Source organism: Haliotis asinina, chromosome 1 (genome assembly GCF_037392515.1).
Source record: "Haliotis asinina isolate JCU_RB_2024 chromosome 1, JCU_Hal_asi_v2, whole genome shotgun sequence".
NCBI classification, from domain to species: Eukaryota; Metazoa; Mollusca; class Gastropoda; order Lepetellida; family Haliotidae; genus Haliotis; species Haliotis asinina.
The window spans coordinates 82,572,696-82,587,748 of NC_090280.1; the positions used below are offsets into that span (position 1 = coordinate 82,572,696).

At 43.5% G+C, this 15,053-nt stretch overlaps 1 protein-coding gene across 2 annotated transcripts; it reads right to left on the reverse strand.

Annotated features, from left to right (window-relative positions):
* Positions 1–1,033: 1,033 nt before the first annotated feature.
* LOC137283511 (matrix metalloproteinase-19-like) lies at positions 1,034–14,582 on the reverse strand. Of its 2 annotated transcripts, XM_067815063.1 has the most exons (12): positions 14,502–14,582; positions 12,387–12,492; positions 10,714–10,796; positions 9,740–9,906; positions 9,155–9,230; positions 7,032–7,177; positions 6,329–6,586; positions 5,602–5,742; positions 4,435–4,605; positions 3,834–3,958; positions 3,014–3,165; positions 1,040–2,468 (listed from the first exon to the last, which is right to left on the reverse strand). In XM_067815063.1, exons 2-12 carry the CDS (start codon positions 12,480–12,482, stop codon positions 2,369–2,371), a joined length of 1,515 nt encoding a protein of 504 aa, XP_067671164.1. In that variant the 5' UTR covers positions 12,483–12,492; positions 14,502–14,582; the 3' UTR covers positions 1,040–2,368. The 2 variants fall into 2 exon arrangements, with proteins under 2 accessions (XP_067671156.1, XP_067671164.1); XM_067815055.1 differs by lacking the exon at positions 14,502–14,582 and having other exon boundaries at positions 1,034–2,468; positions 12,387–12,848.
* Positions 14,583–15,053: the final 471 nt, after the last annotated feature.

The window sequence follows — 15,053 nt, forward strand, 5'->3', positions numbered from 1 at the left end:
CAGTACCGGTCCTGAATCTTGAATCTCCACAGTCGGAGCAGCTCAGTACTGGGCCAGAATCTCCACAGTTTGAGTAGCTCTATACCGGCCCTGAATCTCCGCAGTTTGACCAGCCAAACAGAGGCCCTGATCTCCACTGTGTAACCAGTTTAATACCCGCCCCTGGCAGTTTTGGCAACCCAATGCTGGCCCTCAGTCTCCAAAGTTAGAACAGCCCAATACTGGCCCTGTATCTCTACGGTTAGAGCAGCTCAATACTGGCCCTGAATGTCCACACTGTGAGCAACCCAATGCTTGGCCTGATCTCCACAAGTGGAGCAGCTCAATACTGGCCCTGAATATCGAATCTCCACAGTCGGAGCTGCTCAGTACTGGGCCAGAATCTGCACAGTTTGAGTAGCTCTATACCGGCCCTGAATCTCCGCAGTTTGACCAGCCAAACAGAGGCCCTGATCTCCACTGTGTAACCAGTTTAATACCCGCCCCTGGCAGTTTTGGCAACCCAATGCTGGCCCTCAGTCTCCAAAGTTAGAACAGCCCAATACTGGCCCTGTATCTCTACGGTTAGAGCAGCTCAATACTGGCCCTGAATGTCCACACTGTGAGCAACCCAATGCTTGGCCTGATCTCCACAAGTGGAGCAGCTCAATACTGGCCCTGAATATCGAATCTCCACAGTTGGAGCAGTCCAGTACTGGGGCAGAATCTCCACAGTTGGACCAACCCCACTGCACCATACTAGCCCAGAATCTCCACAGTTGGACCAGACCCATACTAGCCCTGAATCTCCACAGTTGGACCAGGCAAACAGAGGCCCTGATCTCAGCAGTGTAACCAGTTCGATACGCGCCCCGAATCCTGGTAGTTCGAGTAACCCAAAACTGGCCCTGAGTCTCCACGGTACAAGTAGCCCTCAGACTGATTAACCAATGCCAATGCTGAACGTTGAGACCGGTACTTTGCTCTACCTCTCCTTCCCTAACCCCCAAGATAACGGCCAAATAAAGCAGCAAATAAACAACAAAACAAAAACAATCTTCACATTTGGTTTAATATGACACATTTCGTTGTATGTATCCATTAACATGTTCAAGGCAATCACATTACATCTTTCTTTATACTCCTGTGATAATAAAGACATGTGTATTCACCCGTAAACCGTGAATTTCTCCCTACAACATGTAATCGGAAACATTTCTGTTTTTGTTTGTTTACGCTCTTCTTTATTCACTTTTCTCCAAGTCTTAGCAAAATGTTGCTGCAAGTGAACCGATAACGTATGAGCACGACTTATTCGTTGCTAGGAAGTCAATACCTTGTCTTGTTGGAAGCAGGGAGACTAACAGAGGTGTAGAGTATCCCTGCTGGAAGTTATTGTGTTTTGTGCAATACCACTGTGGGTGACGCTAGAAGCGGCTTTCGGAATGGTACTCATGATGCGAATCATTGTATGACCATTTAACACTTCCTATTGGGGTCATTTGAAGTGTCGTTGTTCAGCTATGCAAGGATTGTTGGTCGTGGATGAAGTGACAGACTCCATCAGCAGCTCTTGTCTCACATGCAGACGAAATAAGATTTATTGTAAACTTCTATCATACTCTGGAGTGCTATTTCCGAACTGAACTGACCTAAATGATATCATGGAATGTGTTCAAAATGACCGGGCTAACGTACGAAGTTCCATTTCTAATCAAAATGGAAAAAATAGCCTTCCAAGTTATTTTTTCGGTCCTCTCCGAATGATTTTGACAATGTTCTTTAGAATAAAAAAACGCGAACAAGTTTTAAGGACCCGTAAGACTCGCGATACGCTACTTCCGGTACCAGACTGCCGGTGCCAAGCGTATGTTCGAGAATCTGTTCTGGTTTCAAATTGCGCGGCCGCCAAATATGACTCTATTAGACCGTATAACGTGTACAGCCATGCGTGGCCGTCACAGATGTTGACAATCGTAATTGTTGGCTAATTTGGTGACTGTTGGATCAGAAATGTGTTATCCCTGCAAGGATTATCCACTCCTTATTGTCAACTGACAACCATGAGAAAATTCGAAAAGTTATGTAACGTTGTTTGTCACCGGAAGTACTAAACAACGTAAGGTCTCGCAAAGTGCCATGACCTACTAACGGGCCCTATTACTTTGAGCACCGGTTCGTTGGGAATAACAGATGAAGGGAAGTCAAGGTCATAACATTTGTTTACAATGTTTGAAACACTCCCCAGTCGGTACGTTCACAACTCGAATAGTGTCACTTCTTTTCTTATACTTTTTGCAACGAGCAGGTGTTGCAGGGTCGAGGATGAAGTGAAGATCTCAAGGCTAGCTACGACTACAGGTCCGGAAGGTCCTCTACAAGGACCTTGCTACTTGGGTATCCTTGGAGTGCAGCCCAGCCAGGCTTGGGACATTGCCTTGGGGTAACCAGCCTCCACTCGCCCATAGTAGCTGTCGAACTTCCAGTATCTGTAACAGAGAAAGAGAATCCTCGATTACTCATTCAGTGAATGAGTTTGGTTTTACGCAATGTTCCAGCCGTATGGCGGTGGTTTGTAAATATTCGAGTGTGGACCAGACAAACCAGTGATCAACAGCGGGCCTGAACACCTGGTCGCTTCTAACGAGAAGCATGGGTTACTGAAGACCTATTCCAACCCAGATCTTCAAGGGGATTCAAATGGATCATATGACCAACTTACACGTTATATACGGCAACATGTTATGGGTGTCAACTTTTTCTTTATTGTTTACACAATGTTTCTGGGCTATTCCTTGCCCCTTCGTCAGGTGGCACCACCCGACGTTTCTGGGCTATTCCTTGCCCCTTCGTCAGATGGCGCCACCCGACGTTTCTGGGCTATTCCTTGCCCCTTCGAAAGGTGGCGCCAGTTGGACAAGGAAGGGGCGAGGGATAGCCCAGAAATGTAAATAATAAAGAAGTTGACATCCATAACATTTTGTTGTATATTAGAATACCGACTTCTAAATGCCTCTTAAGAACCTCAACTTACACGTTGCCTTTAAAGAAGTAGGTCTCCCCGTCTGTGTACTGGAAGGCTGCCTCAATGTCTGGTCGGACTCCCCTCCAGAACTGTGTAGTTGTACGGGGATAGCCGGAGGAAGATCTTCTCAGGGTCTCTGTCCACGCCGTGTACGTTGAACTCTGCAACGTTGAGTAAAGAAAACTCGTCAATAATGTTTGACTATGGAGCTGTTAACGTAAAATCCTACCTGTTCACTCTCTGTCTCCACGAAGCGGAAGTACTAGGCTACCACCCGCAATCGATTGTATAGTGTAATGAATTTGCATTGTATTATGCCGAATATAGTTGGCCTATTTGTTACCATCGCTTCGTTTTCAGTCAGATCCAAGTCTCCAGTTACTCTTTTTACCGTGAGAATTTTGTGAAAAGGAATAACCATGCTCACGTTGCTTCCGAACGAAGATATGATGGCCAAATATGTAATGAAGAAATCGCCGTCTTTATTACTGCGGTTTTCAGATTAAGATCAAAGATGCAACAGGAACGGTTTGGGTGATCCGGCCACAGTCAGGCTGGTAAGGGTCGCCCTCATCTCAGGGCCCTTGCCCTTCCACACGCGATTCAGACCGCGAATGGGACTTCTCCCAGGAAACGCTGTATAGTCGAACCTACCGAAAACGTTTCGGAGAATATGTAGACTCCCCAACACTTAAGCCTTCTTCATTAACCAGATTGTCAGAAGGGCTGTGTTCCCGGTGGAGAACCAGGACACTCTTAATTCATTACTGTCACAGTTACTATTAATAGTATAGTGTTGATTAGTATCTATGGAGCATTACTGACTTACCATAAATAAGTAGATTCTGCCATCCCGCCACTGAAGGGCAGCCTTGGCGTTTCTGAAAGATGACGGTAACCTCCTGGGGTAGCCCCGATCTTTGCGATAGGCGGTGAACCTCCAATATCTGCCCCCTGGAAAGAAGAGTACTATGATTAGGAAATGTCCATGTTTAGATTCACTACGTCTGTCACGATGCCATGGTGTAATGGATGTAGCGTCTTCTTGGAGATTTTTGGTTGAATATTCTGGTATCAAAAGACGTTAAAGGGTGGTAATTGATGTCCTTTCTTTTACAGGTGTATCCTTATCTAATGTTGGTATAATATAGAGACTTTTCGGCTCTAAGTGAGTGGGGTATCAATGTTTTCTGTGGGGTGGTTCTGCTTAACCGACAAACAAACATCCAATCCTTCAATCCTGTCACCAACTGTTTACTTTAATTACCAATAAAGATGCAATTTACAAATCGATGTTCATGCTCTTGATCAGTAGATTGTCTTGTCCAGTTTCGATTATTTACAGACCGTCGACATATAGCTGGAATATTGTTGAGTTTGGCATCAAACAACAGACCAATAACCAACAAGCTGAAGATAGATACAGTTACCTTTAAAGAAGAAAGTCTTCCGGTTCCTTCTATCGTACACCACGGCTCCAGGTGAGGACGGAGCCCCACGGAACACCCTCTTGCTCGGTCTGGGAAACCCTCTGCTCACCCCGCGGTTGACCAGGCGGTAGATCTTGCTGCCACGGAAGGCATAGGTTTTCCTGTCGTGAGCTGCGGAAGAGAATTACTCTCATAAAAGAAGACTTCAGTTGCCACCGTGAAACACGTCTAATCCAGTCATGAAAATACGCATCTGTTGTTTATAATGAATATATACCACTCAGATGTGTTTGGGGTTTATTTTTTCCAGCGTAATTAAAGTAATTATGCCAGGACAGTTTCTAAGTCCTTTAAACCCACGTGAGACAATTCTATATTAAGCAAACCCATGGTCCAAGAAAGTTACGTCTGTTACGCCCACAGGTCATGTGAAAATGTGATCGTTTGATGTTTGAACAATGGTTTTCTTTTGCTCACAAATAAGCGGAAGATTTACAAGTACAATGCATATACTAAGAATATGACACCAACATTGGTCGTCTGCTTCAACCACATTATCGCCTGTTTCCGAAGTCTTTCATTGTCCTAATTTGTGGTTAATAGAGGCATAAAGGTTATTAATCAGTTTGATTTGTTTCTGTTGAGGTTACTTTGAGGTCAAACCATAGTTTGACTAGCCTGAAAGTCAACGATTCAAGTGAGGTGTAGCCAGTGATCAAGGAAGGTGTGGCATTTGTGCAATATAGTCGTACATAATGTAATTTAAGGTTGAACACAGATTTTGCATTAACCAGGCAACAATTTACATTTAGTGTACTCTTCATTTACACTTAAACGTTTAGCCCAGGCTAAGGAGAGACTAGGATCAAAGCTGATAACATGAAAACAGTTGTTTTTGAAATATGAATAAACTTCATTTAATCGAGGTGTGACGTTTTGAAATCCACACATTCGCGAAGTAGGCTCATGAATCATGATCAGGTCAGAAATAATTCAGCATGACGCATCTCATACTTCTCGTCCAGAGTCCGAGTGCACAAAGTGATCTCAGCAAGGTTCGCACATACAATTTGGCCTACAGCTGTAGTAATGGTGATGCCGCTTCGTGCAAGTGGGCCCGTTCTTCCCCCACCTGAGGTATGACAGTATGACAGTGTGGTTACTCACCTACGATGATGTCATCAAACTTGACGTCACAGTGTCTTCCTCTGGGTGCTGGGGTTGCACGTGGTCTGGGGCGTGGTCGACGTGTTACTGGTGGTCGTGTCGGGCGGGGTCTTCTCCCACCTGAACCTCTGCTATTTGAACCTGTGCGAACAAAATTGGGATGAAAATCAGTCAGCATTTCTACTAACCCTTAGCACGATAATCGCTAGTCCCATGATGAAAAATCGCCAACGGGCACCAATATCGCTTGAAACGCGACAGTTGCTAAATACACGATAATCACGAGGTGCGCCAAAATCACCAAGTACACAAAATTCGCCAATGAATCTAAACGATCGTTCTTCAGTTATCCATGTTTGTCGTAAATGGCGACTGACGGAATCGGGTAGACAGGCTCGCTGACTTGGATGCCATTGTTTTCTATTGCGCACATCGATTTTTATGTTGGTGATCACTGGATTGTTTGGTACACTCTCGATTATTACACCCCCGCCATATATCTCGAATATGGTTGAGTTTAACTTTAAACAACCACAAGAGGAACAACGACAACAAAAATCTGACCCAAGTTTCGCTCTTGCTATATCTGTCACGGGTTTCTCGGAACCATGAATATTCGTGAGTTACAAGGAGGCCCTGGCCTGCATCATTTTTGCTGATAGCCGTGACGATTCGTTAGGGTTGAGTTAAATTCTTGTCACTGGAAAATGGGATCAAGGGTTCTTACCATATAGCGTCTGTATGCCTCGCTTGTCGTCGAGGTGGAGCTGGTAGTTGGGATTGTACCCTTGATAATAGGGGGCCATCAGAGCTGTGGGGATGTTCGAGTGACCCAGACCGAGAGCGTGGCCAAACTCGTGGGCAGCAACAATTTCTAGGTTCGTGCCTGTGTCTCCTCGCATCGTCCACTGTTCGTCCTCATCGAAGTGAGTGTCTCCGCTGATTGGTTGAGTTCCGGGGAAGAACGCATGCGCAAGCGTTCCACCTGTGGAGATGAGACACAGACATTATTTGAACTACATTCAGTCAGTGAGTATTGTTTTAAGTAGCTTTTAGCAATATTTCAGCAATATTTCAGCAATATTTCAGCAATATGATGGAAATGGACATTATTCTAATCTGGGGAATCGAACCCGGGTCTTTGGCGTGATGAGCAAACGCTTCATGCAGAAGGCTACCCCACCGCCCTTGAAATTCAGTTTATCATGTGCGACCAGGTTCCGTATTTTTTCTCAGTTCAGCGGTCGTTAAATCGCGGACATGATCATGTCAAGCTGACTTTAGGTTGGGAATATTACTTCCAACTAATTGTACGTTGAATGATAAATACTGATATTACTTTATATAAAATTATGTCCATATTTACAACCTTACAAATGTCGTAAAGTGATATTTGCGAGGGGTGATACATTTGATGTAGGACCACTAACCTCTTCCATCGAATGAATTACCAGGGCCGTCCCCGTGCTGACGTCTGACGAAGGTGATCTCGATGTCGGCATTGCCGCTCGTCACCTCCCTGAATGTAAGAGGTGTCACGTCGGACCACTTGGAGAACGCTTGCCTCAGTGCTTGTCTGTGTTAAGAAAGAATATCAATTCGTCCATTAAATGTCGCACAGGAGGGTAGTTGCCACTGTCAAAAGACCCCGGACATATACACATGATTTTGAAAATGAAAATTGGGCAAGCCCTTAATACTAACTATATATATTATAAAGCTTTAAATCCCATCGGGCACACACGACAAAACGGCTTGCCACGCGCGTGTCTTATCCTCATGCAAAGTTTTGTCTTTGAACGTTATGGTGTATAACATATGTCATATTTGGGATTTCACTTTCTTTAGTAAAGTACAAATTCTAGTATTTTTTCGGTTAAGTCCCATCTGGGATTCGAACCCGCATCCTCAGAGTCAGGCACCTAATCGCCAGCACACGAAGTCATCCGCTTAGCCCGCTCAGCCACCGTTGACTCTGAGGGTGCGGGTTCGAATCACGGATGGGACTCAACCGAAAAAGTACTAGAATTTGTACCTTACTAAGAAAGTGAAATCCCAAATATGACATATGTTGCATTTGACCACTTTCTAAATGGCATTGTGTAATCATAGTTATGGTGTATGTTCTTCTAGCCCCATAAGAGGAAAACAGTTGACAGAAATAATAAAAAAAATGAACCAGTCACGACAGGCAAACCCTTGTATATTTTTTCCAGGGTGTGTATGACAGACTGAGTACGAGATGCATTGAGCTGAATTTTACGCCGCTTTTAGCAGTATTCCAGCAAAATTAAGGCGAGGGTTCCAGAAATGAGCTTCACACGTTGTACTCATGTGGGGAATTGAACCCGTGTCTTCGGAATTACCAACGAACGCTTTATCCACTAGGCTACCCATCGCCCCGACAGCGACGTTGAACGGAATAAGGAGAGAAAACAGTTTAAACTGATATTATACCAATAAAACACCGTCAACTACATTGTATAGCAGTGTGCTCTACATCAAGAAACATGGCTGGTGCCATAAGGACTTTTACAAGAACTAAACTTGAGAAATATTACAGACAATTTTGAAGTGGGTAAGTGCGTGATAATTGCTTGACGAAATAAAGTCCAAGGTCCAAGCAATAAGTACTAAGGTAGATAACATGACTCCTTTTAAGTCATTTGAAGTAACTGAGTGATTATAGTTACTGTACTTCACGTTTAACGATATGGTTTTCACAAATTAGGCCCAATGGGGGCATGGAACCCGGTCTCCGGCGGGACAAGCCGATGTTTGGTCTGAGTATTAGGCTACCGAACCCTCAGACCTAAACAGAAAGTCTGAAAAAACCTCGATCACGTCGCGCATTATCAACGTGATGGACCTCATACCAGATACCTCTCATTGCAAAGTTGAGCAAACAGTTTTCAAACAGCAGAATTGCCACATAAACATTTAAAAATAAATTAACTTCTGGAACATCCTGGACGTGACGGCTATGCTAGGCATTAAACACAACAAAATCATTGAACAAATCTCGGCTTTGTATCTGACGTTATTGGTGACGTAGGATGATTTCAAAGTTCCAACATGATCAAGGTCAGTTAAAGCGTTTGCTTGTCTGGCCCAAGACCCGGATTCCATTCACCACTTGGGTACAGTGTGTGATGCCCAATTGCTGGAATATTGCTAAAAGCGGCGTAAACCCGAATTTAATCACACACACTGCATAATGACACAAGTTCGTATCTTGACGGTTATGTTGAAGGCCGTTCTACCTCACTATCATCTGAACTCTCCGACTGACGACAAATGATTAGAGACCACTGCCTCCAATCGGAACCTTCCCACTGACTGCAGTAGTATTATAAATACCGGTTTTTCATCCGGTCTCTTTTTTTCTTTTTTTTTAAAAAAAGAAGATACGGCTACCATAAGGATGAAGAAACATCGTTCATCATTGAGGCTATGTAAAGACTTGAAACTTGTTTTTTTCCGTAAAATTATCTTACTGTTATGCGCCTCTTCTCTCACATTTAAGTGTTATGTGTGACATTCTTACACCTACCTCTGATCGGAACCTGCCAGCTGACGGGTATATCCAACGATCTTGTAATCGATATCGTTCTTTCTCCATTTATAACCTGCAGCAAAGAGTGTATCAATTATCATCTGGTCCATTCAGCTTCTGATACTTTTGTGAATCTATACTGTACTGAATTGCATTATTGGAGGAAATATACACTGTTCATTACAACCACAGGAGCTGACTAATAATTATTGTTGTTTTTAGTTTAAAGCAGTATGCAGCAGAGAGAAGCCGGTTGATTCTGGCACAGCCAGGCTTATCATCATCTCAGGGCCGTTGCCTCTTCTACACGCAGCCCAGACAGCGAATGAGAATTCTCCCAGGAAGTCAAACCCACCGAGAACATTTCAGGAGAGTATGAAGACTCGCCAACACTGCAGTCTTCTGCATTACCCAGAGTATCAAAATGGCTGCTGTCCCAATAGGGAACCCGGGTACTCTGCGCCAAGAAACCAGGAGGTACCAAAGCAAGGACACGGAGAACAATGAGTAGTAGAACGAAAGTTTACTGAGGATTATCATTGTGATGGTTATTTTCACCATAACAAGTAAGATTGCCCCTACCTGGGGCATAGAAGGCCAGAGGAGTCCCGGGATCACTCCTGAGCTGTGCTGCTCTCTCAGATGGCCTGACCAGATCAGGAAGTCCGCATCTCGGGGACTGCATCTTCTGGACAGTGGCCGAATCTAGGCGTCCAGTCTCTCGCAGGCCATTGAAGCGCTGGAACTCCCTGGAAAATACGGAGCTTCATTACTGTGCCCATGCATTGACTGATCACTGTCTTGAACGTGAAATATAGTTTTGGATAACTGGTTGGGATTTGCAGTCCGGGTGAAGACTTTCATACTTTCATGAAGTGATTCGACTGAGACAACAGAGATGCATCTGTTACATTGTTCATGTACTCGCATCATCTGTTTGCAGTGAAAACGTACCGATAAATTCACTTCACACAGAAAAGTAAATCGAATACAGTGAAACTATTACTTAATTGCTAATCCTCATAATTTTACCTTGCCAATTCAACCTTGCTAATCCCAGAGTTTTGTAAAACTTAGGATAAAAGCTGTTTAACAAATGATGATAGATTCAAATCGCTATTATTGGTCAGTATTAAAATGCACGTTAAATGAAACACCTAGAACAATAGGGCTTGGTCTATTTTAACGTTCATCATGTAAAGCACGTGCATTTCTTTTCACTGTTCAAACACTCTATGGTAGTTTGTGAAACAACTTTTAGGAAAGTTGAAAATACTTCTGAAATTTAAAGGTTCAAATGTTAAGGTAACATTATGATTATTCGCAGTTTTAATTTCACTTTATATGATTTACGTTTTTGCTTTAAGTGAAAATCATAGGGATGTTTCCACTGCAAACAGACTATAAGAATCATGTCTGTTCAATGGGGATACAATGATTTGGCACACAATCCTTACACAGCCTCATAAAAATCACCCTTGATGTCGTGACTTCGGTCCCCGATACCATCATCTTCCAGCATGCTAATGATGAGGTCGGTCCTCCAAGCAACTTACCTGATGGCTATTGAAGTAGTTTGTGGGTCATGTTGACCTCGTCCTGCCAGGTTGTCAAGGTAACCAAACTTCTCCATAAACGTCTGAAACAAGCATGCACACGTTGTACGCTAAGTTCAAGATGAACACATTGACAAAAAGTTGAAAAGACGTAACCGGCGGCCTTAAGTGTAAAATATAATAAATACCCCTAAATGATGAATAAATTCAAAAGAACTGTGACAAATCTGACATCAATTAGGAATTTTAAGCTGGAAAAAAAATGTTTAAATGTGAATAACCACCTGCCTGAAATCATACTAAACATAAGAAATTATTCCCCGAACTGGTTTACCAAAATATCTGAAACCACACAGTCATAGGTACCGTAGACTGGAGATTATTTAAGAGTTATATTTGTGTTATCCCGTCTTGTTAGGTTCCGCAAATACGAGTAAAAGTTATTGTCCAAGTTCTAAAAGGCTTTTAAGTGACGAATGGATATATCCCATAATCAGAGCAAATCTGGGAATCGTGCGTAATGATCTGTGTGTGAGTCTCTGTGTGTGTCTGTGTCTGTGTGTGTGTGTGTGTGTCTGTGTCTGTGAGAGAGATTGCTTGTGTTAATGCCTGTCATAGTCTCTTTATTCTCAAATTGGTCTTGTAGCTTCAGTTACGGGCTATTAAATACATTTACAATAAGAAACTACCACCTGGTGTTTAGTAGCACAACAGCTAACCCAGCGAAATTAACCTTGTGACACAGGTCGCGTCCCCTAACCAGTCTTATCTGCCTGACCGAAAAACTCCCACTTTCATGTACCCACTGTAAATATACCGTATATCACTTATTGCTGGACTCAAGCCGCTTTCTTTTGATCCACACACAGCAAAGAATTACTAGATTGGGGTTACTAGTTCGCTCTGGTATCACTTTACATTGAAGCCATGTACCTGATAACTGTACTTTTATGAAGTTGAAACATTTCTGATGACTTTTAACAAAATAACTGTAGTTCTGCATCGGGTGTCTTTATCTGCAGTATATTATCCGTTCACAGTAGCTTTATCTGCAGTATATTATCTGGTCACAGTATCTTTATCTGCAGTATATTATCTGGTCACAATAGCTTTATCTGCAGTATATTATCTGGTCACAGTAACTTTATCTGCAGTATATTTTCTGGTCAGTGTAGCTTTACCTGCAGCATATTATCCGGTCACAATAGCTTTATCTGCAGTATATTATCTGGTCACAGTAACTTTATCTGCAGTATATATTATCTGGTCACAGTAGCTTTATCTGCAGCAATTACCCGGTTACTATAACGTTATGGCAACTGGAGTGAGTTTAGTTTTACGCCGCACTCAGCAATATCCCAGCTATTTGGCGGCGGTCTGTAAATAATCGAGTCTATACCAGACAGTCCTGTGATCAACAGCATGAGCATCGATCTGCGCAATTGGGAACCGATGGCATGTGTCAACCAAGTCAGCGAGTCTGAACACCCGATCCCGTTAGTCGCCTCTTACGACAAGCATTGTTCAATGGGGGCAATGTAATGAATATATGTGAAATTTCAGGTACATGGAAAATATGCATTCAAACATATACTGCAAGTGAGCTTCTGCACCATCGAGGCTCTAGCTTCCATTTCTGTGAAACTGCCTAGTGACATTTCTAGGATACTCACGACTGAGTCGAAGTTTCTGTTCGCGTCATCTCTGCTGTAGTCGGTTGGGAGCGCCGAGACCACCCCTATGAAGAGACAAAGGTTGAAGAGAGACATTGCTCTTCACCTGTATCCAACAAAAAGAGAAAAAAAACCCTAGAAGCTGGTTCCTCTTCTATCCTTCTGAACTAAACCAATCCAAACGGAAGTGAGGCTGTTTTGAAAATCCCAGCAAAAGCTAACCGATTAACCTGAAATAGTAGCTCTGTGACCGATATCACGCCTTGGAACGGGTACCAAGGGAGATAACTGGTGGGTAACTATTGTCAACATAGAGCTGTTGGTGTCTTCTTGACACTCAAGTCCCCACTCTTATACATAACGGGAGGTGCCCGGATACGCGCAAATGCGGGCGACATTTCCCTCCCGACCCAGTATAGGAGACGGTAGTGTCTACTCCCCACCAGTCTTCCGATATAGTGAAACCACGTCAAACCAAGTAATGTCTCACGCTTTGACCTTTTAACTTTAACTGCTCCGTGGGAAAATTACAATGAAAGACGTTTGTGACATACACTTCTGAATAAAACAGTGATAAACTCAATATGTGATCTTGACCTATTGTTACAACTTCGATACAAAAACACCACCACCACCACCACCACCACCACTACTACTACTGCTGCTGCTGCTGCTGCTGCTGTTACTACTACTGCTGCTACTGTTGTTGCTGCTCTTACTATTAATACCGATTCATCTGCCTCTGCTGTGTTACCACGGCTACGGCTACTACTACTACTACTACTACTACCACTACTACTACTGCTTCTACAATTACTGCTGCTGCTGCCGCTGCAACTACTACTACTACTACTACTACTACTACAGCAACTACTACTACTACTACTTCTTCCACAGTTCCTAAAATTAAACTATACACAACTGCATGGCTCACAGGGTTCAGCTGTTACCAGTTCCTCACATTTCTACCCTACAGAGCCGTTTGAAGTGCGTACCACAGCACGACAACAGTGCAACCTTACACACTTGATTGTAGCGGCTCTTAGCTTTTAACAGTAGCAGCTTTTAACAGTGCAACCACATACGTCTGATAGTCGTTGCCTCTGTCTACAGATTCACCTGTGAACAATGTAACCACATATGCCTGATAGTCGTGTCCTCTGTTCACAGATTCACCTGTGAACAGTGCAACCACATATGCCTGATAGTCGTTGCCTCTGTCTACAGATTGACCTGTGAACAGTGCAGCCACATATGCCTGATAGTCGTTGCCTCTGTCTACAGATTCACCTGTGAACAGTGCAACCACATACGCCTGATAGTCGTGGCCTCTGTCTACAGATTCACCTGTGAACAGTGCAACTATATATGTCTGATAGTTGTGGTCTGTGTCTACAGATTCACCTGTGAACAGTGCAACCATATATGCCTGACAGTCGTGGCCTCTGTCTACAGATTCACCTGTGAACAGTGCAACTATATATGTCTGATAGTCGTGGTCTGTGTCTACAGATTCACCTGTGAACAGTGCAACCATATATGCCTGACAGTCGTGGCCTCTGTCTACAGATTGACCTGTGAACAGTGCAACCACATATGCCCGATAGTCGTTCTTTGTCCACAGATTGACCTGTGAACAGTGCAACCATATATGCCTGATAGTCGTGGCCTTTGTTCACAGATTCACCAGTGAACAGTGCAACCATATATGCCTGATAGTCGTGGCCTTTGTCTACGGATTCACCAGTGAACAGTGCGGATATTAAATATGACTGTAATACGGTTTGCATTTCTTTTACAACAGACACTTTTTGTCGACCTCTGTCTGATTTGCAGAAACGATATACAGTTAGAGAGAGAAAACAAACTCAAGACTAGACCATGGAGAAAGAGACTGGCGGTATATAGCGGGCTCGGACATGGTGCGGATGTGGGGGAATGTGATAATGAAATAGTGTCTTACAGTTTGGGACACCGTGATGTCACAAGCCAGATCATCGTGAACGGTGACCTCGGCCTCGCTTCCCGGCTGAGGTCAGTTCCAAGGAGGACATCACTTACCCTGTAGTATACATAAATTGTAAATCATGTGTCCCTTCACGTAAACACACTTACCCCAAACTGGCCATTAGGTACAGGCCGATCGACATGGCGTGGACCGTGGGAAATTATATTCCCTGAATCATTCACTGACGTGTTAGATAAGGGCTTCAAGTGACGCCTTCAGTGACACCAGAGTGACCTTGCATGTTTGTCCAGGCATCAGCAGACGGTCGGGAAGATTGTTAATCAAAAGAGTTGACAGGTCGTCAACTGGAAAATTACATTATAGTTTAAAGTCGACTACATTCTGGTCATCCATCTCGTGAAAATCCGGATTAGAATTGGTTTTCAGAAATTCGTGCTTATCGTAAGAGGCGATTGATAGTGGGGTGGCTAGATGGATCAATTGTGCTTTTAATGATTGCGCATTTATTGACTATGCATAATGAAAAAATCAGGTGTGGAGGCACTTATTTCATTTTGTGTATGCCCAGAAGATTTGTTTTGTTTTTAACAAACATCAATATTCCTGCTTCCTCCTGTTATATGCAAGCGATCTGTAAATAATCGACTCTGGACCAGACAAACAAGTGATCGAAAGCATGGGCATCGGTCTACGCAGTT